Here is a 25019-nt window from a genome sequence, read left to right as displayed (position 1 = left end):
TTTCTGTCTGTGCGTTTTTTGTTATTATTATTATTTTTTAAGAGACGGGGTCTCACTGTTTTACTCCAGGCCAGAGTGCACTGGCATGATCCTTGCTCACCACAACCTTGAACTTCTGGGCTCAAGTGATCCTCCCACCTCAGCCTCCTGAGCACCTGGAACTAGAGGTGTGCGCTACCATGCCTAGCTCACTGTTTTTCACTTTTTGTAGAGACTGGCTCACTACGTTGCTCAGGCTGCTTGTGAACTCCTGGCCTCAAGCAATTTTCCTACCTTGGCAGCCCACAGTACTGGGATTACAGGCGTGAGCCACTGTGCCTGGCCTGTTTGGTTTTTTAAATCTATATAATGGCAGAAATGGAGTTCAAAATAAGAATGAAGACCAAGATTAAGAGGAATCTTAGCATCTCAGTGAGTTGCTTCTCATACTCCTTACTGCTACTAAGATGCCTTGTGACCCACGACACTTTCCAAACCCCAAGCTGCAATATACTAAGACACAGTCATAGCCTCTTCACACCACTTACAAACTTCCTGCTGCCTTCAGCCCAAAACACTGTTGAGGTTATCAGATTTCAAGGCTGTGAAAAATTCACCACCTGCTGGTCATCGGCCTGACACCTGGCAGGTTGGCATCACTGGCCATTGCCACTCCTGTTGCACACATGTAATTCCAAAGATCCCTGCCTTTCGTAACTCAGAACCGCGGGGGTTGCTGGGCTGTGCTGCTAATGACACCTAGTGATGGGTTCGCTTTAGTGCTGGTTCTCGCTGTGACAATCCCAGGACATCTGGTGTGAGAATGTGCATCTATGGGGGCAGGATGTTAACAGAGCCACGAAGCTGGAAGTGAAGACAGGTGGCATAGACAGTGGCGCGCGAGTCACTGTGAGCCATCTCCGAGTGAGCACGGCCACCAGCTGTGAGAGGGCCAGACCCAGACCCGGAGAGGGGAAAATCCGAATGAAGAGGGCAGGCTAGGTGTGGTGGGGAACTGAGTATTTCAGAGGATGAGGAGGATACTGAGGTCTGAGAGGAAGCAAAAGGGCAGAAATCAAGACAAAGCATTTAGGAAGACACACTCTGCCATGATCAACAGATCGCCAGAGCCTGAGTCAGGGTCAGGTCGGCACAGACTCGAGCTTCTGATGCCACGCAGTGCTCCCAGTGCGAGCCCCATGTGCTCCTCATGTGGTGTCTCTCAGGAAGGCTGCATAAGGAAGAAGGGTCTGGAGCGCGCCTCCCAAACCTCCCCCTCCACGCTGCCTCCGTGCTCTGCAGAGGCGGTTATCTCTGAGGGTCCCCTCAGACCTGAGCTGGCTTCCACACCAGAACCGCCACGGGATTTTGGAGTTGAGGCTCCCGCACCTTGGCCCCGTGGCTGGGTGAGGGTGTACAGCGGCTGTCGAAAATCTCTGGGTGATGCTCACGAGTGGCTTGGGGCACCTCATGGTCTCCGGTCCCTCCCAGGTCTGCTGCGCAGTTCATGCTGTGATTCCTTGGCTCTCGTTAAAATTAAAAAAGAAATCTCTGATCCTTTTAGAATTAGTGTTTTACTACTTTTTGATTTGATGATTTATAAATGCACTTTATGGCTTCCATAATAGTTCTGTAATTCTAAAAGTTTTAATTGAAATCATAATCTTTAAATACTAACATAATAACATTCATTCAAATTCTAAATTTTGAAGAGAAAAAAGGGGCTAAAAATTAAAGCGTAGTATTTAGATGATAATGCAAAGGCTTACATTTAATTGCGGAAATAAAAACTCTGTTTAAGCCTTTGAAATCTTTTCTCTTTGTCTTTCAATAACATGACTTTTCAAATCATAGCTATTATGTTAAAACCTAATTGTCCAAAATCCAAAGGGCTGGATTCTTGGTTAATACAAATCACTTACTGCTCTTTAGCACATGGACCCCACTATAACTGGGGCTTGACACATTTCGAAGTTTTTTGCCCTTTCTCTTTGACATTTTAATGCACTATCTCCATTAATGTATTTCCACATCAGCAGCTCTTCGTCCATCAGCAGAATTGCATCATACTGGCTTCAGAGGAAAATAACACAGAAAAAGCGCCTTGCTGGCAAATGGCAACACAGGATATGAATTATAGATACACCTCAATAAAGAACAGTGGCTGGAAGGTGTGTCTATGTGGGGTGCACACGAGCCACAGTACAAGCCACTGTATATCCAACAAGCCAGTCCAATTCATTTGCATTTGTAAATAGACCCAGCTTCTTCCAAGCAGAGGAAGGCAGCTAGTCACATTCTCTCACAAAACATTCAGCTCCTCCAACAGCAATACGGTGGGGTTACTACTGATCTAGCTACCCTATGGAATTTATTCACCCTGTTAATGAGTGGCTAAGATTTAAAAATAATCTTAACTAAGGTTCCCAATTTCCTAATTGACTCAACACAAAACATTTGAAAGCTAATTTCAGTGACCCTAGTTTTTGGTATGATGTAGTATTAAAATGCAGGTCTACAGAATTATATTTGTGATATTCAGTATGAAAACTTCCCTTCTAGTCAAGAGTAACAAGACTTTTCAAATTAATTCATTTTACCCTTTTTTTTTTTTTTTTTGAAATTAAAAAGTCTGAGACTTCTCCTTCTTCTGATGCTCAGTCAGTCCACCAAGGACTCTCTCAGGGACAGCAAAGGACAGTAGCACTTACACCAGCATCATGTAGGTGTGCACCTGTATCCATGTCAATATCACTACCTTCCCACTCTGCTCCCCCACAACTCGCAATTCGCAATTCGTACTTTAACAGCCACACTCCAGTCCCAACAATGTTAAACGCCAAAGCAGTGCTGGTAAAAGCCTCAAACGGTGAAAAGGACGAAACTCAAACCCGCCCTTGTGCCAGCAAGTAACTGTTACTTATCTCACAAAGCGCTTGGCTCTGGAAACAATCTAACTCCGAGCTGCACGTGGAGTCTACACGGGAATGTGCAAAGCATGCATTTCCTTTTAGGTGCAGCAGAGGTAACGAAATTCAGATAAGAGAAAAAAAATCCAGATTTCAATGCAAGAGGTGGAAGATCCACTAAGATATTCGTTACTATTTGGTTTCTAGTAGCAGGATTGCCTTTAGATATGATGGAGAACAAAAATGAAGAGGTGTTTTGTAACAAAACAAAACAAAAAAGTAGAAAGAAGAGCAACAGGCCGGGCACGGTGGCTCATGCCTATAATCCCAGCACTTTGGGAGGCCGAGGTGTGTGGATCACGAGGTCAAGAGATCAAGGCCATCCTGGCCAACATGGTGAAACCCTGTCTCTACTAAAAAAATACAAAAATTAGCCAGGTGGGGTGGCAGGTGCCTGTAGTCCCAGCTACTCAGGAGGCTGAGGCAGGAGAATCACTTGAACCAGGAGGCTGAGGTTGCAGTGAGCCAATATTGCACCACTGCACTCCAGCCTGGCGACAGAGAGAGACTCCATCTCAAAAAAAAAAAAAAAAAAAAAAAAAGAAGAGCAGAAGAACAATAGGACCAGGTGACAGGGACCCTGCTCCTGACTCAATGATTCTGAGTGGGTGACCCTGTAGGTCTTTGTTGACTCCACCATAAAATCAAGACATAGAGGCTGGGTAACGTCTAAAACCTTCCCAGTTCTGAGATCCACTCATTCTATAATTGAAATTCTATGTCCTTATGGAACCTCTTCTTATGAACACAGTATTATCTTAAAGATCTCTGCCAGAATTTTGACACAAACAATCTCAAGTCACTCAAGACTTGATCAAAATTTATATATGTGAGGTGCTAGGGTAGCAGGCCTTAAGGAATTAAAATCTGTTTGTCCATCTACCCTGGCTTAAAGATCTAGGGCTTGTGAGATCTTCTGTAAATTCAGTGAAATCATGCTTCCTCCTAGAGCTCATTTCCAAGAAAAAAGTAAAGATAAAATCAGCCAGGTATGGTGGCACATGACTGTAGTCCCAACTACTTGGGAGGCTGAGGTGGGAGAACTGCTTGAGCCCAGGAATTTGAGGTTGTAGTGAGCTATATTAAAGCCTGTGTTTAGCCTGGGATCCACAGCTATGCTCTTTAGGAAGCGGCAGGCCAAAGTTCTTCCTAAGCTTCTGGCAAACTTTGGCTCACCTATGCTCAGGTAATGGCTCAGAATCCTCCAAATGATGCTATAGAGAGCCACGAGAACTGATCTACAGATGGATGGAACTAAACTGCCATTCCTGAAGTAGGCTTTTAGTAAGATCAGCTAGTATTTCCAACTCTCTGTTTCTTATATCTTCAAAAGTAAATTCCTTAACTAGCAATGCTTTAAAACTGTACACAACAATGCATTTTCAGATAAAAAGTGTATCAGTGTGTCGAAGGAGGAGGGTTCTGTACAGATATTACTTATAAACCATTAACTTCAAATGACTGGATATTACTGCACAGTGAATCTAGTACCTGAACAAGAAGATTCACCAGATTCTATTGTAAATCCTCTGATGATCAAAATGAGGAATTTACTCAAAAGGTGAAAAAGAAAAAAATTAATCTATGTTTCTTAATTTATTCAATGCAGCAGGTCGATTTTACCTTCATACTGTCACTCTCAAAGAAATTAATAAAACAGTTTCTAACCAGTTAAACTTGCATGTTTTTTCTCTCTACTATCTTATACTTGACCAGCTGAGAAAATCGGAAGCATAATTGCCCCAATCCTTCATTTTTACAAAGAGCATTCTGTTTTTGTCTAATTGCAGACACACACTCACTCACGCTCCACCTTCATCATTAATTTGTCCTTTTCAAATTCTTCCATGGGCTCTAGGTCCTTTGGGATTGTGCCTTGAGAAAGAAGTCATTCTGACAAGCTCTGTGAATCCCACACTATGCCATTTCTTCCTCTCCCAAAGAGAAACTAACATTTAGCAAACTAGCTTTTCTAATCGCCAACCTAACTTCAACCTAACAGAGTCATCAATGGGGGAACAAAAACCAAAGCAAAACCACGAGTTTGCTGCAACGAGCTGTTAAATAAGTAAAGCAAAAGCATGTTGAAAATCAGATTTCTCAACCCAGAGCACTAAAACATGTCATACACATGTTTTCTCAGATTCAAGCTTCTGCTTTGAAAAAAGGCACAACACAGGTTATGTGTATTGCGAAGTGAACAGAAGGAAGATTTAAAATAGAAATAAAACTTAACTTCTTTCTTTTTTTAGAAATAGTGTAGACATAAAAGTTAAAATTCACAGCTAACAGTCATGGGGCTATGAATATGAGCCCTTGCCAAGTGTGCTTTATAAGATTTACATAGAATAACGCCAACATTTTTCTTTTTCTTATTTTTAATTAAGGAGGAGGTGTTGTACTCTAAGGAAGCTATCTGGATGCTGCTGGCTGAAATACAGATTTGATCTCCTCGTGCTGGTTAGCTAACATCGATTTTCTGCCCCAGTGGAAGAGATTTCACTCTGATGCATGCCATTTAAATTCATTTTACACAGCTGCTTAATGTGGCTTGGCAAGGCACAGCCAAACTAGCTTTGTGGGTCTAAAGAGGCCTCCGGAGTTGGTAAAAGGACAGATCCTATGGATTAGCTGCAGATGATGAATGCTTGCTTCCTCCGACTGTTATCTTTCTACTGACTCATGAATTGACCTTGAAGGTACCACAAGAAAGTAACAAAGAGGAAAAGACAATTTCCCAAGAATAAGCATGTTCACCTCATTCTATATTTGTTATTTCACTTTGGGGATGATGTTTACAGGATTCTATATTTGTTGGTCTACATTTAAGGCCATGTTTACAGACTTTAGAACTCTCGATTCCAAAATTATCATTTGTTCTGTCTAAATAAATGTAAACTGAATATAAAACTCCTAAAAAGCTCTGTCAGGCATTCATAACCAGTAGTGAAAGCATAGTTCTATAAGTTTACTGTTTAAACAAAGCTAGGTGATAGTTCCCTGTTTGATTTTAACCAAAGATGAGGCATGTCTCTACTAAAACTAACTACCAAACATGATTAAGTCTGCCCAGGATGATAGCAATAATTTTTTTTTTAGTAATTCACTCAACAGTAATAGACTTTAAGAGCATTTACTAACGTAAACATGGAGACAGAACCTGATATTACATAGTTTTGTAGTAGGAAAGAAGAGATACTTTTTGTTGCTGTATGTAATTCCTGTGTTGAAATTGAGAATAATATGGCAACACTGTGTTTAGAGAGAAAATTATCTGTTGGATTATTTTGTTGTATTTTCCTGGTGACTTCAATATTCTGATACTCGCTGGAGAAAAAATAATAGAAGTCTTTGGCACAGACATTTGCTTGGTGGTGATATAATGAAACCCCTCCTAAGTCCTATGAATAGCCTGTCAGCTCAACTGCAGTGAGTCTCTTGTCAAATGAGATGCTGTGCTCTTAATTTGGGGGTGGGTATGGCAGCCGCTCACTGTAGCAGCAGGAGTGATAATATAGTCATGAGAACAGCGCTGCACAACACAGGTTCCTAGACAAAACGACAACAACGGGGGAAATGACGCCAGAGTTGGTGACATCATGTCTTCGACACAGATCAAAGTTTCTATTTCCCTCTCAGGCATGAAGGAAAGCAGCCATGCCGAAAGCCATGCACAGACAGGGCCTGAGGATGCATGCGGGTTTCCACCGAACGGCCACAGTACTGTTAATACGAAAGGAAAACGAAACAAACACACCAACAAAAATGGACAGAAGGACAACCCCCTCAGAGATGGATTTTCTGTTAGGTGTTTCGCCTTCTTGGTTTGGGTGTTCCTTTCGTGGCCAGACGGCACGATCATTAACAGTTTCAGAGAAAACGCCCAGGTCCCGCAGCAAGTCGGGGTGTGTTGCTACCTACCCGTACTGGTCAGGCTGGTGCACCATGGGAGCCTGAGAGTTGCCATAGTTGGGGTGCTGGGAAGAAAACATGGGGCGTCCGCCAGCCCCAGACTGGCTGGGATAAGCAGGCGACCTAATGTATGGTGGCCTAAAGTGGAACAGAAGAACAGCTTCTTGGGATTTGTTCTGATGCACAAGCATGAAGCCCTGTATATCTGTCACCCCCACATGTAGGTGCGGGGCTTACAGACCATGGAGGCAAGTTGAATACCCTGCATCCTGCCACTGCCTGAGGGGTGGGGGGTACAGAAAATGCCTCTAACAAAAGGGTGGGGACAGGCAGAGAAAAGTAAGATTCTCAATTCTAATCTCCATTTACCATTTTAAAGTACAGCTTTGACTTTGGTAAAAGCAAACAAGAAGATATACAGCCCCCATTTAAACTCCTGGTGAGCTAAAATGGGCAGTAAGTTGAAGGCAAGGCTTTGGAATGGTCTACGCATTAGAAACAGAAAATGGCAATGCATGGATGTGTATTTATATATTGATTACTACAGGATGATATAAACACTGACTCAGAAAGGGGGCACGCATGGCTTTGTAACCACACAAAATCAGGCCTGGCTCTCTCTGGTTATCTTCTGAGGTTCCTCCCAAAGGCTGCGTGCCAAAATGCAATCAAATACTTTCTACTTAAAAAAAGAAAATAACTGGTGCTTTATGAGTTGCAACAATGGACAATTCATTTAAATTTGAATTAGAAGAACTTCAATTTGAACAGCCAAACCAGTTTTCACAAACAGGTTTACAAAAACATTCCCTAAAGCCTATGTAGGTTCGGCAGAGGGCTAGACTGCTGGAGTTCAGAAGATTTTAAGTAATCGTAATGTGGAGACAGAAAGAAAGATAATGATTGATTTTCATTTTATTTCCTCAAGGGAAATTTATTATTATTTGGAGAAAACAATAAAACTGGAGGGGTCCCACATTCCCCAGATAGCAGCTTCAGAGGAAAAGTAACAAAAGACACATTTAAAAACACACGCACACACACGCACACACGCACACACACCTTAGCTTTTGCTTCCCTTTGACAAAAATCGGAATCTTCTACCTTTGCTTCTGAAGATACCATTAAGATACACATCTTTCAAAGTACTTTACTTAAAAATATATTTACATGTGCTTTTAAAACATATTCACCTTTGCCTTATAAATTTTTAATTATGTTATTTTTATCCAGGTCAAGTATTTACTTCAAAATTAATTTTTAAGTCGGGATTAAAAATGAGTAAGTAATTGTAGCTAAAGCCTTTTATCAACTCAAACTTTCTAAAATATTATATTTGCTTTTTAAACCACATTTTGGTTTGGACAGATAGATATGCCTGGAAAAATAAAATATAACGTAAGAATGTCAAGTATCTAAATCTCACACATATACGTTTAGACAAACACACAATACACGTACGTATACATACAAAGTTTGTATTTTATGAAGATTCTTGAGGTAGGGTGAAAAAAAGATGGGGAGTGTGTTCCTTTTCAATGTTTTAGATTTTAAATCGTTCCTAAGCTTTAGTATTTCCTGCTTAAAAGTCACTGCTTCAATTGGTACCACGCAGACACTTCCCTGTGCAACCAGATCTGGTTTGCTGCTGCAATGACTATTCACAGGCATTTCCAATCACCTCCCACGACTGATATGCCCACTGCTCACATTCCTTCCTCATGTATCATAAAACATGGTTTGTCACTTAGTTCTCTGACCTTGATGCTACAGAATATATTAACACAAAAAGAACGGCCAAGCACAGTGACATTCTACTGCTCTGTGTGACCCCAGGGAACAATGCAGCTATGTGCGCAGTCACGTGGTCACGGGTAGACACACAGCGTACCTGCCCGGGGCGTGCTCCTGGGTGGCGTACCTGCTTTGTGCTGAGTTCGCAGCAGCCTGCATCACTGCTGCGGCTGCCTCCTGTGCCTTACGGTTCACAGTTGGCATTGGCGGCCCCATTCCTGGCCCTCCCTGCTGAGACATGCCAGGAGAACTGGGGGTCATGCTGCTCATATTTCCAGGAAATGGTCTGTTCTGCATCCCAGCTGATGGCATTCGTCCCAGGGGCACAGCACCACATGGCTGGCTTGGCCCTTGTCCATGCATCTGGTTGTTGGCACTGATACCCATACCGGGCCCTGGGCCGCTGTAGCTTGCACTGGGCACCCCACTATACGCTGGGGGTCTGGAGTAGTTACCTAAACAAAAAGCAAACACAAAGTAAAGCCTTTTATTTAAACTTGTGACAACATTCACTGGAAATACTTTTTGTCCAACAATGCGATCAGCATGGAGTATTAGTCATGATCCTTATAGGCCCTTCCTGTTGGTGCTGGTGCAGCTGCCAGTCTCAAACATGCTCTCTCTGCACACTCCCAGGCCCTCAGAGAGTGACTCAAATACAGACAGCCCCAGAGGACCACTGCACTGATGAAGAGAAATTCAGGCTGGTCATAAAAAGAAACAAACAAAAAACAAAAAACAAACCCTACGAATAGGCAAGGGACACCGAGTGCTGCCTCAATCCATTCAACACCACATATTCTTATATTTTAACCAAAATGGCGAGCACCACTAGATCGCTGCTACCTTCAACAGTCATGGTGAAAGGGCTCAAAAAGACAACGTGTAAGACGACATGCACATATGGTCAAAATCATCCTTTAAAACCCTACAGGAAGGTGTCGCGCGGGAACCTGACATGAGCCCCAGTTTTCCTCTAAGTTGGGAATAATTTTTTTCTTTCTTTCTTTCTTTTTTTGCTTGAGTTCCAGATCGAGCAGCTGGTTTGTGCTGGCTGCCACATCTCGGAAAACTGTCCCAGCAGAAGCACGGCACACGGCAGCAGGAGAGCTGGCGGGCAGGGTCGAAGGCGGGGGTGACGGCGGGCGGGCAGGGCCGGAGGCGGGGGTGGGGGACGGAGGGCAGGGCCGGAGGCGGGGGTGGGGGGTGGCGGGCAGGGCCGGAGGAGGAGGCGGGGGTGGGGGGTGGCGGGCAGGGCCGGAGGAGGAGGCGGGGGTAGGGGGGTGGCGGGCAGGGCCGGAGGCGGGGGTGGGGGACGGAGGGCAGGGCCGGAGGCGGGGGTGGGGGACGGAGGGCAGGGCCGGAGGCGGGGGTGGGGGGTGGCGGGCAGGGCCGGAGGAGGAGGCGGGGGTGGGGGGTGGCGGGCAGGGCTGGAGGAGGGGGTGGGGGACGGAGGGCAGGGTCGGAGGAGGGGGTGGGGGGTGGGGGGTGGCGGGCAGGGCCGGAGGAGGGGGTGGGGGGTGGCGGGCAGGGCCGGAGGCGGGGGTGGGGGGTGGCGGGCAGGGTCGGAGGCGGGGGTGGGGGGTGGGGGGTGGCGGGCAGGGCCGGAGGAGGGGGTGGGGGGTGGCGGGCAGGGCCGGAGGAGGGGGTGGGGGGTGGCGGGCAGGGCCGGAGGCGGGGGTGGGGGGTGGAGGGCAGGGCCGGAGGCGGGGGTGGGGGGTGGAGGGCAGGGCCGGAGGAGCGGGTGGGGGACGGAGGGCAGGGTCGGAGGCGGGGGTGGAGAATGGCGGGCAGGGCCGGAGGCAGGGGTGGGGGACGGAGGGCAGGGCCGGAGGAGGGGGTGGCGGGTGGCGGGCAGGGCTGGAGGCGGGGGTGAGGGATGGTGGGCAGGGCCTGAGGCAGGGGTGAGGGATGGCAGTTGTTTTCCCTTTCCTTTCACACCTTTTGATTTTGTGTAGATAAATTCAAGTAAATCAAAGGTACACATGATACTACTTCAATCATAATAGCTGCTGAACCACAGTATGTGCTGGGCACTTGGTTTAAGTGCTTTGCACCAATGAATTCATTCATTTCTTCCAATAACCACATGAAATATAGATACCCCAGGACTCCATTTACAAATGAGAAAAATCAAGAGCTAGAAGATTAGGACTGAAGCTCAAGCAAACTGACTCGGGGACCCATGTATTTGACCAATAAAACGTGCTGCCTCCTGATAAATGAATGTTGAAATTACATAAATGTAAAAGACAAGTGTGTGTGTGGAATATGGATTAGTGTTTCCCAATCAGTCCTTACTACTTTTTGGAAGCCTTTCTCCATCCATGTAACATAACTAAACACTTACTATATGCCAGAAGCTGTTCTAGGCACAGGTGACGTAAAGCTAAATACAATCCAATTCCTGCACTCGAGAAGCTCACAATCTACATGGGTGTGTGTGTGTGTGTGTGTGCATGCACGTGCACGTATGGGTATGCATGTGCGTGTGTGCAGTAAAGCAGCAAGGGTAAAAACAAGAAAAAGGATAAAAGCAAAACAAAAAAAGCATGCAATGTGAAAAGTGCAAGAGAGAAGGGAGAGTGAGTCTGATGGGGGCTGAGGGCTTGAGGGTCCCCTTGGTGGGGTTGGTGGAGAGTCCTCTGAATGAGCACTTCTGGAGCTGAACCCTCAGGAGCTGGCTTCAGGGGCTGGGAGAGCCTGCAGCTGGGTAAGCCTCTGCACTGCCTGCCTGCAGGACCTTAGGGGAGTTGCTTGCATCTTTTCTTGTTTCATTCTCTTCTCTGTAAAACACAGAAAATCCTAACACTGTCCACGTGAAGAGGTGTTCTCAGGATTAAACCATATAATGGATGTAAAGTGTCAAAATTGTGGGTGCCACTTGATGGCTTCATTGTTGGCTGGGGACTATGGCAGAAGAGGGGAAAGGGCACTTATAGCTGAGAAGCTGGGGACACCGGCTCGATGGCAAGGGCAGACTGACTTGGGACAGCCACTGGGGCGCTGTGTGTGGCTGACGGGGGGATAGAGGGGAGAGGCTGAGTCTGGCAGGGCCTTGTGTACCAGGCTTCTAAGTTTGAGGTTTATCCTGTCCATGAGGAGGAGCTTCTCAAGGATTTCCAGCAGAGATAGGATTGGATTAGTAACTGCAATAAAAGCAAACACTTAATATTTACTACGTGCTAAGCTCAGTTCCAAGTTCTTTGTGTTAACTCAATCCCCAGATCAAGCCTAGGAAGTACACATTATTATAATCCTCATGCTGAAGATGAGGAGCCTAAGGCATGGGGCTGTGAATAACGACAAATGTCCCATGGTCACGTGGCTCACAACTGGAGGACTAAGGTCTGAGCCCAGGCAGCCTGGAGTGTAGCTTAGAGTCCAAGCATGACACACTCTGCTACATAGTCTCTCAAATATTTAAGAAAAAGCACGCTGATGTAACAATGTTACCCTAATGGTCAAAACCAGCTTTCTTAAATTCACACATATAAAGTTCTATCACCTACAAATCTGCAAGAGACCTCTGCAGACTTCTCCACGTTTACTGCGCGTCTGCTCTCTGTGACAGCCACTGTGTGCATTTTCATTTGGCTGTCCGGGAGGCATGTGTTATTCCCCACAGGCGACGCACAGGCCACTGTCCGAGCAGATGTGGGCAAGCACACTTTTTTTGTCAAAGGCCAGATAGGAAATAGTTCAGGCATTTGGGGCAAACAGTCTCTATCACGATTACTCAATCCTGCCACTGTAGCCCCCAAAGCAGCCACACACACAGATGGGAGTGATGATGTTCCAATAAAACTTTATTTACAAAAACAGGTAGTGGGCCAGAGCGGGCCACAATCTGTGGATTCCTGATACAGACCGGTCTTGGGACAAGCTAATAAACTGCTACACTAGCAACAGCAAGTAAGACCTGGTCAAGTTAGCAGCTTCCTTAATCCCGAACACCATCTGGAAGGCTGAGAAAGGCTTCAGGGGATGCCAGAGTGTACAACGACAGATCTGAGGAACTGTGAAAGAAAGTGGAAGACACAGGGGAACAGGAAACAGGAACAGGAGAGGCACAGCGCAGACACCTCGGGTGCGCTGGGCCACACGCCATTAGCTTTTTTATTGGTGGCTCCTTAAAGCCAAACTGCTTCGGCATGAAGAGGCACTGCTTTTGCACAGCTGAAGTTTGCAGATACCATCAATACTTTGTTTTCAAGTTAAAATAAAAAATAAAAAAACACCACTGTTCATCAGTTTCAAAGTTCTTTACAAAAATTTCTTAAGTTGCTTCTGAATCTCCCATCCCACGGGACACACATACGTTCCCCTGTCTGTTTTCCCGTCACGCAGTCTCGGCGGAAAAGGCACCTTCTGTGCACCCTGGTAGGTGGGCACAGAGCAGGGGCCAGCTGCTGGGCCCTTCCTCTTCCCACGCTTACCCAGAGAGAGTCCCAGTCCTCACGACTTTTCCCTGTGAGAAGGAATTCAGACTCCTCCCTCCTCCTCCCCAAGCTCACATCCCCTTTGCTTCCAGATGATCTGGTAAGATCAGTGAAATACAGTGCTCCTTCTTAGCCCTTGCTTTTATTAAAAATAAATATACTCATTCATAGTTTGAATGCACAAGTAATTAATTCACATATTCATGCCATTACTTGAGGGCTAGTTTCCACCCTCCCCCAACACTGGATAAGTGACTCAGTTGGTAAGAAACCTTTTTCAGTGAAAACTTATGTGCCCTTTGCTTTAGAAGGAAATGAAATAACATTTTAATCTTGTTTTAGAAACCAGCGTTGAGACTATACCCATCATGAAGTTTTATTAGAGAAAGAAGGTTTCTGAGTTTGTTGAACTCTGCTTATAGCTGGAATGGGGAAATGCTGGCACTCTAACCTCCTGGGTTTAACTGGGAGTCAAGGGCTGTATTTTAATGAACACAAAGTAAAGAAACTACTGAGATGTTAAGTTACTCTGTACCCTACCTCCATCTCTCACTCATGTTATATACTAAAGAGAGAGGAGCTATGTTTCAATAGCTTTGCTCAATTCAGCAGCTGGTCTTCGTCTCCTGGCAGGAAGCATCTGCAACCTGGGGGAGCATGCGTTCGAGCACAGATATGCACACCAAGACATGCGTGTGTGCACTTGTGCTTAGAAAGGCGCTTAGGCCAGGGGTGCCAATCTATTTCTCTCCAATCAGTTGGGCTGATTCCATGAATTGGCACTCAAAAGTACATATCAAGGAAATATGTTCTAATTACAGAAACCTCTATCGGATAGCAGAAATACAAAGTCCCCTTTTCTTTTCTTTGAAACTTTCCTCATTAGACTCACGTGCCTGGATAAAAATAGTTTCTAAAGGCTTAAAATGGTTTAAGAGGCAACAATGGATAAAACACAGGCTTCAGAATCTGGGTGTGAATACTGGTTCTGACACTCCCTAGCAGCGTGACAAGTGGTTTAACCTCTCTGAACTGTGGTTCTGTCATCTGTAAAGTGACTACGATAATGAGTAAGAGGTTGAAAGTAACAAGTACAGCGCCAGGCACCGCGCTGCCTAACAAATGACAGCTGCCATCGTCATCAACGGCCATAACATCACTAACATCACCCCCCGCCCTGCATCTTTTAAAAATGTGTGCATGGGGCGAAAAATGATTCATGCCCCCCCCAACTGCTCGATAACGTATCTTTCTTCCCAAAATAAACAAAAACCAAATACGTAAGCCAAGCAAAATATGAGAGGAAAAGCCAGGAATGAGAAGTGCAATCTTATTTCCATGTTTCTCTAATAGGTTAGTAATTTGTTGGCACTGGCTTTGACAGAAAACAGATGGATCCAGCATTAAGCACAATGAAGGCGGCAGATGCCGGGCCAGCCCACCTCAGCTGGACTGGTCTTGCAGCCAAGTCCAAGAGCCCACAGTTTTCAAGTGGGTTCATCTTGGCACACTAGCTTTGGAAAATTGGTCACCAAATGAATTCAGATTTCTACCCACCAGGAGTTCCATTCAAGCACCAGAGAGAGGAAGCAGAAGCTAGACCCTATTCAAGTCACCATCATCATTTCAGGCAGATCACAACAAATTCTGTACCTGACTCCAGAATATTTAAAGTTGCTAGTTGCAATGCATACTCAGAGCTTACTGCTTTTTGTAAACTACTAAATGTTTCCACTCATATATGAAATTTTGCTTCTAAGTTCCAATCACTCAACCGTTATGAACAACTACTATGGGCAAGGTTCTGCATTACTCCCTATATGGTGGAGGAGAAAATGGAGGTGCATGCCATAAATCAGAAATCTCACCCTTGTGGAAAAAAGAAATGCATAATTAGCTACATACTATATAAAGGCAGTTGTGAATTAGGGCTAAATATGCATTTATCTTGTTTTGTAGCCAGTGATGTTTATGATTTTTATAACAGTTACTACAAAATATTGTGGGTTTTTTTTGTTATTGTTGTTGTTTTTGAGACTGAGTCTTGCTCTGTCACCCAGGCTGGAGTGCAGTGACGTGATCCCGGCTCACTGCAACTTCTGCCTCCTGAGTTTAAGTGATCCTCCCATTTGAGCCTCCTAAGTAGCTGGGTTTACAGGTGTGTACTACCATGCTAGGCTAATTTTTGTATTTTTAGTAGACACAGGGTTTTGTCATCTTGCCCAGGCTAGTCTCAAACACCTGGCCTCAAACAATACACCTGCCCTGGCCTCCCAAAGTGCTGTGATTACAGGCGTGAGCCAACGTGCCCGGCTTTGTCATGTCTATATTGAGATATAAAAAAATCTATAATCCTGTAATCGACAGCACAATCAAGGTACAGAATATTTCTCTCACAAGAAATGAAAGGAGGGGAAAGTTCCCTCTTTCCCTTCTGTAAGTCAACCTCATCCCCACGCCACCCCCCTGGCAACCACTGATCTGATTTCCGTTCACGTCATTTTATTTCTCTACAATGTCACATGAAGTCACACAGTATAGGCTTTTGTGGCTGGCTTCTTAGCATCATGCCTTTGACATCCATCCACACCGTTGCATGCATCTGTACATTCCCTTTCAGTGCTGAGTAGTAGTCCATTCTTGGATATGGTTTCTAGTTTTTGGCAATTATGAGTAGAGCTGCTAAAAATTTGTATACAGGTCTTTGTGTGGTAGGAATATGTTTCATCTTTCTTGGTAAAACCCTAGAAATTAGATTGCTGGCTGTACTTACCAAAGTACGTGTTTATAAGAAACTGCCAAACTGTGGCTGTACTATTTTGTATATATTCCCATCAAATACTGTGTGAGAGTTCTAACTGCCAGCACTTGATATTTCAACCTAAAAAAAATTAGCCATTCGAATCAGTATGTAATAGAAATCAATGTGGCTTTAATTTTCAGTTCCCTAATGAAACAAAATTTGGAGGATTTTTCATGTGTTTATTTGCTGGTTACCATATTTAAGTAAGATCTTTTCTGTGAAAAATAAAGTTCTATTTCAATACAGCTTCTTTCAAGTCTATCTTTCTACTTAGATCTATCACACAATGCTGCTCTTTCAGCCAGAGAATTGTATCAAGTAGATGATCACAAATACAGGTTCATCAAAATGAAAGCTGACTTACCGCAAGTTGCATTAAATCCTATTTGTGGGAATAAATAGAGAGAATTTGTTTTCTGAACTATATATAAGGTACCATATTTCTCTTAGGTCAATATGCATTTTAAAATTCCTTAAAATGTAAAACTTACAATATTACACAAAATTTGTAAAAAAAGGAGAAAGACCTATTATCTTACCTTACAATGTCACTTCAATGTTTCACTTTTGGTAGTTTTTTTCCATTTATGTTACAACAATTATTGTCTTCCTTTTTAATTACAAAGTAACGCAAGCTCAATGCAGAAAATATGGAAGCACAGAAACAGACAAAAATTATCCTTAGTCTCTCCCCACAAGGATAATATACCAGGTACTGCTCTTAGCCATCGAATGATCAACCCAATACCAGTCAAGCTTCAAGGCAGGGAGGGATGGAGTATCAGTGACTCTGGATTACTCTGCCTTAGCAAAATTCATTCAAGAAAGAGTTATTAAGGGCCTCTTACATGCCAGGCTCTGTGCTAAATGCTGGGGATTCAGCAGTGAATGAAGACAAAGAGCTTATGTCCTGGTGGCAGGAGACAGGCAAGTAAAGAAATCAAGAAAATGTCATGAGGTAACGAGAATGATGGCGAGAAACACAGGAGGGAGGACTCTGCAGAGTGGGGAGGGGAAGGCAGCCATGTGGAAGGCCGCTGCGTCTTCCGGGGCAGAAGCGGATCCCGGCTAACGTCAGAGGCGCACCCCAAGGACACGTGGGTATGCTCCGAGGCCAGCAGCTGATGTCCAGGCAGCAAGTGAAGAAGAGAGGCCTCCCAGGAGGTGGGTCTCACCATCTGGTTCTGGGCAGGTGACCTCTGGAAAGCTACCTGTTACTCCAAAGCTCAGTTTCTTCCTCTATAAAAAGGGTATAATGAAAGATTCTCTAACTCATGTGGTTGCTACAGGGAAAAAAATATAGTAACTATTGTTGGATAACTGACAATGAATAGATAAAATCAGCCAAGGAATAGGCAAAAAGTGTTCTTTTTATTTTTTTTGAGACAAGGTCTCGCTCTGTTGCCCAGGATGGAGTGCAGTGGTGGAATCTCGACTCACTGCAACCTCCGCCTCCCAGATTCAAGTAATTCTCCTGCCTCAGCCTCCCGAGTAGCTGGGATTACAGGTGCGTGCCACCACATTAGGCTAATATTTGTATTTTTAGTAGAGATGGGGTTTCACTGTGTTGCCCAGGCTGGTCTCAAACTCCTAGGCTTAAGCAATCCACCCACCTCAGCCTCCCAAAAGTGCTGGGATTACAGGCGTGAGCCACTGCACCTGGCCCAAAAAGTGTTCTAATAACTTTACAATTAGTGAAAAGAAATTATCTTTACATCATCATATTGCATTATATCCCTAGTTTTACTTTCATCACGCACAGATACACAATTTATTCCTCAAATAGAAGAATGTATAAAAGGTAAGCACTGACATTAAAAAATATATAAAAAGCTGGGCACGGTGGCTCATACCTGTAATCCCAGCACTTTGGGAGGCTGAGGCGGGTAAATCACTTGAGGTCAGGAATTTGAGGCCAGCCTGGCCAACATGGTGAAAATCCGCCTCTACTAAAAATATGAAAAATTAGCTGGGTGTGGTGGTGGGCGCCTGTAATCCTAGCTACTCCAGAGGCTGAGGCAGGAAAATTGCTCGAACCCAGGAGGCAGAGGTTGCAGTGAGCCGAGACTGTGCCACTGCACCCCAGCCTGGGCAACACAGCGAAACTCCATCTTAAAAAAATATACATATATATCTCTATATATATCTATAGATATATATAGTTTAATATATATATACAGATATATATAGTTTAATATATATAGATATATAGTTTAATATATATCTATATATACATACACACACACACATATATATATACACATATATATACACACACACACACACACATATATATATATATATATATATATATAGCTATTAACCCAACCCAATAGTCAACTGCAGTGTGAAACAGTCAAGTCTCTATGGTAAGAACCGAAGGCATCTAAGCATCAGAAGTGGCAGGGTCACACACTCCAGAGGCTGTCTCCAGGCTCAGCTGCTGTGCACTGCATGCCCCACACAGACTGCAGGGGAAAGGCACCCCATGCAGGCAGGCCAGGGAGGGTCCCGATTGGCTGCCGCTAACCACAGCTGGAGGGACCCTTCTCCAGGGTGCCTGGTGCGGCTCTGACAGATTTGTGAAATGTGTCAACAGGTAATTTCCTTTTAAACATTCGAATAAACGGAAGAGCGATGGACCTTGGGAAAAGGTACCTTGCTAAGAGGGCAAGTGAAGCTGCATGTCCACACCCTGCCTCTCTAGGTGCCACCCATCGCTGTCTTAATGAAGCCCACCTGACACGGTGTGTACGGCGGTGCACTTGGTCACACGGCGAGGGCAGGGGGTGCGCCCCTCTTAAGTGCTGCTGATGTTAATTACTGCAGTAAAACAATTAGCCTCACCAGAGTCAAAATTAAAGTTGCTTTTTTCTCTTTTTTCATTTTAAGTTGATTTGTGCTGTATATTTTCCCGAGTTTTTCTCCCTAATTCCCAGGTTTTGATAAAATCATGATGTGATGATCTTATCAAAATCACGATGATTATCAGTCTAAGAAAAATTCATGCTTACGTCTTATAACTTGAAGGCTAGATTCAGGCATCACAAGAAGACTTGATTACATTCACCTATCCTTTGCTATGAAATAATTTAATTCAATTTTTGTTTTTTCTAATATTAGCAGAACAGATTTAGGATATTTCCTTAGGAAAACATAACAGCAAAGAACAAGGAATTAATCCTTTTGCTTTGCACTGTCAATTTAACCAAAAAACAAGGTTAAGATAAGAAGAAGCTGTGGCCTCATCAAGTGCATCAACCTGTTACAAGAAAACAATAAAATGAGCACACTGAAGGCGAGTGACCTGCACAAAATCTAGTCTTTGGAACGTCAGAGGAGAGGATCTTGTCAATCTGCATCACCAACCAAGGGAAGTCTTTTGATGGCACAGAATGAATCCATGTGGCAGACAGACCCCACGTCTGCAGAAGAGCAGCTGCATTTAAGTCAATTCAATAATAAGACCGAGGTTCTCTCATGCCCGTAATCTTAGCACTTCGGGAGGCCGAGGTGGGTGGATCCTGTGAGCCCAGGAGTTTGAAACTAGCTTGGGCAACATGCTGAAACCTTGTCCCTACAAAAAATACAAAAAAAATTAGCCTGGCATGGGGTGCATGTCTGTGGTCCCAGCTACTAGAGAGGCTGAGGTGGGAGAATCCCTTTAGCCCAAGAGCTCGAGGTTGCATTGAGTAAAGGTTGCATCACTGCACTCCAGCCTGGACGACAGAGTGAGACTCTGTCTCAACAACCAACTAACCAACCAACCAACCAACCAAAGACAGAGGTTCTGAACTTAGAAGAGTAGAGACCGAAATCTTGGGTCTCAGTGACTGCAGAGCCTACAAGGTACCCACAAGTAGCTAGTGGGCCCACAACTCTTGACATCTATACCTTGTCCCTCTAGAACCACAATTTAAGAGTATTGCTGTGTAATTCAGTAGTTTGGAACTGTATTCATTTCAACTGAATATCATTTAAAGTTTGCCTTTGTTGAACTTATGAGACACATATAATGAATGAAGAGAAAAGGAAATTTCTAGATGGCATCTAATTTATTTTAGTGAAAAAAAAATCTTTAAACCCTTCTGAAAAACACCTTTACCAAAGTAATTTAGAAATAAAAAGTTCATGAGACTCACCTACTTGTAAGTCCTCTGCTTCCTAAGACACACACAATAAAAATTAGGCATAAACCCAGGTGTCAGCACCACCCATACGGCTGTGTGTGGTGGCCCTACCCAGACTCCCATAGGCTATTACAGAGTGAGTGAGGCCTGGGAGGAATCCAGACTCAGAACTACTGTTACTTGCCCAAGGTAACTCTACTTACTCACAGCAAAACTAAGGCCCGAGTGTTTATATTTTGTAACTAGTAACAACATGCAAAAAGTATTTCTGAATAGTCAGTGTGACAGACATTCCTCTAGAGAACACAAAAAACAAACAAGATAGTTTTGTCCTTAAGAAATAAAAAGGCTATGGATATGAAATTGATTTTAGCTCTCTTTTTCCCATACAAACTCACTTATTAATAATTAACATGTTAATTACATAATCCTTTCTATTTATTAAAGCAAGTCCCCATAGTCCTCTTTCCTTGCAAACACTTTGCAAGGGTAGTTATTATTACATGTGCTTGCTTGAAGGTGGCAAAGTGCTGTTTCATAAAATACACTGTAATTAAGTATTTTTACACATTTATATTGGCTTCATTTGTTTATTTAACAATTCAGATTTTATAGTATTAATATACATTTCTAACATTCCCCCTTCTTCACATCATAGAAATTTTATTTTATTTTATTTTTTGCGACAGGGTCTCACTTTGCTACCCAGGCTGTAGAGCAGTGGTGTGATCAGAGCTCACTGCAGCCTCAACCTCCTGGGCTCATGTGATCCTCTGATGTCAGCCTCCCACGTGGCTGGGACTACATGTGTGTGCCATCACAACTGGCTAATTTTTTAATATCTTTTTGTAGAGATGGGGTTTTACCATGTTGCCCAGGCTGGTCTCAAACTCCTGGGCTCAAGCGATCAGCCTGCCTCAGCCTCTCAAAGTGCTGAGATTATGGGCATGAGCAACATTCTTAATCTCTTTAGTATTTTTGTTGTTGTTGTAGTTGTTGTTTTTTTAAAGACAGGGTCTCTGTCACCCAGGCTGGAGTACAGTGGCATGATCTCGGCTCACTGCAGCCTCCACGTCCCGGGTTCAAGCGATTCTTGTGCCTCAGCCTCCCGAGTAGCTGGGACCACAGGCATGCGCCACTGCACCCGGCTAAGTTTTGTACTTTTAGTAGAGGCAGTGCTTCATCATGTTGCCCAGGCTGGTCTCGAACTCCTGACCTCAAGTGATCCACCCGTCTCGGACTCCTGAAATGCTGGGATTACAGGCGTGAGCCACCATGCCCAACCAGTATTTTTTTATATATACATTTCCACGCCTGTATTCCTAAAATGTTTCTTGCTCCTTAAAGGCAAGTTATTTGTCATTTTGGTTTTACATCCCTAGTGACTCAATGAATGAACCGGTGAGAAGGCAGTGCAGCTAAGGTGTCGGAAGCAACACCGCCAATGACCACGCGAGAGGCCCCTCGTAAGTCAGTTTCCGTTGGTGGGAACCCTGGCCTGGCCACTTACTGTAACAGCTGTGGGATCATGGCCGAATTATTAAATTTCTCAAGGCTTTGGTGTTCTCATTTACAAAACAGAGACAGCCTCAGAGGGCTTCCCATTAATTAAGAGAATGGGTGAATCAGCCTGGGTTTGGATCCTGGCTTGACCATTGCAGTCACTGTGCATCCGGGCAAAACTATTCACCTGTTCTGTGCCTCAGTTTCTTCCCCTGTAAAGTGGAGTAATAACAGCAACTTCTGTGAGGATTAAATGAGTTAATATATAAAAAACACTTAGAAAATAGGACCCAGGACATAGTAACATGTTCAATAAATGCTGGTTGTTATTACTAACAATTTTGGAAAAGCTGCTCATATAAAATGTGAGTAAAACAGCTGTGAAATATTTGAAACTTCTTTAAAAAAGCAAAACCAGAAGCAAGCCATGAAGTTAAGAACAAAAACAGAAAAAGGAGACTGATGACATCTTGGGTGGCTGCATGAGTGAATCATTCCAGAGATATGAACACTTCTAATGCAAAGAAGGAAGCTGAATATGTCACTAATAATCTGAGTAGTTAATCAAGAGGAGAAAGAAAAAAAACCCTTTATTAGGATCCCTTTCTAAAAGGATAACAAAGACAGAAAAAGTGAAGAGCATTTATTGAACTCAACAACACATGTTGCAAATGTGATCTCCTGTTGCTGAGTGTTTGTTGAGGACAGGAGGCTCCAAGGGGGAAAAGGTGATGATTTTGATTTGGACATTGAGAGTACCAGGACCCTCACAGCACACAGCACTCCAAGCTGATGCAGGAACCCAGGAGCACACATGCCTTGGAGGGGAACAAAGTGGCAATGTCACTCAGGAGAGGAGAAAAGGGTGCATGGTGCTGGGAGGGGTGCCCAACTTTCAGGCACCAGAGAGTGCCAAGTGTGGGAATATCATTCTCATTTCAGATCGTTTCTACTATTAACCTACACTCAAGGTTCATGCCTTAAAACACTCAAACAAAAAGCTGAACTGTGATGCAGGAACCCAGTGGGCTACCGTAACAGTGAAGGTCCTGGAACTGAAGCAAGGCTTTACTCATAGAACATTAGAAGTGGAAGCAACTTCCAATGTAATATAATCTCATTTTCTCATTTTCTAGACAAAAAGAAATTCAGAGAGAGTAAGCAGTTTTCCAAGGAGACACAGCAGTTTGGATAAGAACTCTCCTGGGCTTAGCGCTTTTAAATTAAGAGTCTTCACATTCAATGATACTGAAAAACAGGGATTTAGTTAAAAAAAAAAAAAAAATCCATTCTATAGTAATTTCCTTCCCTGCTATTAATTCCTATAGCAAAAGTTCTTCCTTAGTTGTTCACAAAAGACTTACTAGATAGCCCAAGGCTTAGTCTTCACATATGATGAGTAGTAGAAAAAGAGGCTACAAGATTGAGTTACTTAAGAGTATGGAGACAAATTTCAAAGAGTCCAGGAAGGGCTTATGGTCTTAAGAGTTAACTCCTAGACCTTCAGCCACACCCAATTCTGAGAACAAGGTCTGCATCTTGCTTCCAATTACATTAGGAGCAAAAGCCCGCATTTTCTGTGCCTACCACAAGTTATAAACCATTTTTCCAACTGCCACTAAGCTCTCTTCTTTCCATGACAGCTAAAGAAACCTGGCTTTGACGACACCCACCACATTCAGTAAGGATGGTGGGTGACCCACAGTCCTGCCTCTGCTAAGCAACAAACTGCTACATGTCATAGTTACCGGGCACTGACAGGGAACAAGCAGATCATTACTGTCAACTGGGACTGAAATTCCTAACGTTTACTGGAATTACTAACATGGAAAACTCTTGATGATGTGATATAAAGAGAATTGGGCAAAACACCAAGTCTCACTCTCAGGACAAGCCTAGAACAAAGGCAGGAGAGGCTCTATATAGACATTTGCTTTCTTGGGTATCCCCATAGTCTTCCTACCAATAGAAATATTTGGAAAGTAAATATAATAAAGCCCTCTAAGGCAAAGAAACAATGCTCCATTGGTAGCACTGAAACTGTTTAAGATCTTTCGGGAAAAGATCTTCAGAACACAAGATAATAACTCGCTTTTCAAGCTGTAAAGTACTATACATCAGAAAGATGCGATTTTCTGAGAAACAGCAGGTAAAAAGGAGGTGACTGGGCCTCACCTTCTATTTGCCTGGCCTCATAGATGGGTTTGCTGAACAGTTGCAAACGCCTCTAGGAAATACTAAGGCTCTACCCCAGGCAAACCTGGTTTTGCTGTAGAAGTGGTAAACATTTTACTACAGTTTCCCAGTGGTACTCATCATCTTCACCTGGAATGTTCCTGGTATTTTTCAGAAGTGAGGGAACTCTGGGAATTGTGCCACATTATCTCATTCTCTCTCAATTATCCATTCATGTCTAATTTAAATAAACAAAATATAGGGAAGGTGGTAAATTCAAATGTCTTATTGCTAAAAGTGACTTAGAAAAAAAATATATATATGTATACCTACACACATCAGGTTAAAAACCTTGATAAAAGGATTCTATGTGTATCTGACAAAACCTACATCCACTTCCAGGAAGGAGGAAGGCCAGTGGTGCATGCTGGACATGATTCCACTTAGTTCTCTGCTCCTCCCTTATCTTCTCTTGTGAAAGACATGTAAGCATTTCAGGCTTTGTCCTGTTTCCGAAGAGTCACACTGGGGTTGACTGGGAAAGTGAGAGCTACTGCTGACCTGATGTGGCACCCCGGAGAGAAACTGGGAGGGATGTGCGGGGCAATGCCGTCCTGAGCCGTCAGCTCAGGGTTTTGACGGTGATCACTAAGAGGGATGGGCCAAACCAGAATCCAGCCCAACAAAGCCCAAGTTTAACATCAGAAACCTGAGAACGTGGCTTGTGTCTTTTTCTCTACGTTTAGAACCACGTCACAGAAGATAGGGGTCCCCTACTTCATTAGTAACACAAGGATGATGAGCACCTACCCAAGTGTCTGATACATAAATGCTTCACCAATAGTGGCTGTAATTATTCTTCCCATCATTATGGGCAACTAAAGTACTGTGGGCTTGTATGAACCTCACAAACCTGTCAGGTAACAGATAATGGATCTTACGATATGTTTACAATATTAAAATCTTGAAGGACTAGCACATTAAGAAAATTTCTACAACTTGCTGCCATGCATTTTGGAGAAGCTTTGGTTTTACCTTGTGGTCCATACTGGCTCATCTGTGGACCGTAAGTCCCACTTGAGTTACTCTGCTGAAAGCTACTGATTCCAGCATGCATCTGGCCCCCGGGAGAAGGATGAGGCGACATGGATGGTCCTGTCTGTTGAGGTCCATACTGAGCCATCTGAGGGTTTCTTTGTGTGCCTGCCATAAAACCTAAGTGGGAAATAAATGGAAACATATAAATGCAGGTGTTTCATAATCTCTGCATACATACAAATGGACATGGACTGATGTGGCAGGTGGCAGGGGA

General features: G+C 43.9%; 1 protein-coding gene across 8 annotated transcripts in view; it reads right to left on the bottom strand.

Moving 5' to 3' along the window:
• The window catches only part of ARID1B (AT-rich interaction domain 1B), a 433023-nt gene that overhangs the window by 51532 nt on the left and 356472 nt on the right, over positions 1-25019 (bottom strand). For 4 of the 8 annotated variants that reach the window (XM_054493038.2, XM_054493042.2, XM_063666760.1 and 1 more), the window contains 3 exons: positions 24743-24922; positions 8782-9109; positions 6870-6998 (listed from right to left, as the gene is read on the bottom strand). In XM_054493038.2, the coding sequence (XP_054349013.2) occupies positions 6870-6998; positions 8782-9109; positions 24743-24922 (637 nt within the window). The remainder of the gene's footprint in view (positions 1-6869; positions 6999-8781; positions 9110-24742; positions 24923-25019) is intronic. The other 4 variants (XM_054493041.2, XM_054493045.2, XM_054493044.2 and 1 more) reach the window with 1 other exon arrangement.

This window comes from Pongo pygmaeus, chromosome 5 (assembly GCF_028885625.2).
Source record: "Pongo pygmaeus isolate AG05252 chromosome 5, NHGRI_mPonPyg2-v2.0_pri, whole genome shotgun sequence".
Taxonomy (NCBI): Eukaryota; Metazoa; Chordata; class Mammalia; order Primates; family Hominidae; genus Pongo; species Pongo pygmaeus.
This window is presented reverse-complemented; position numbering and strand designations above follow the sequence as displayed.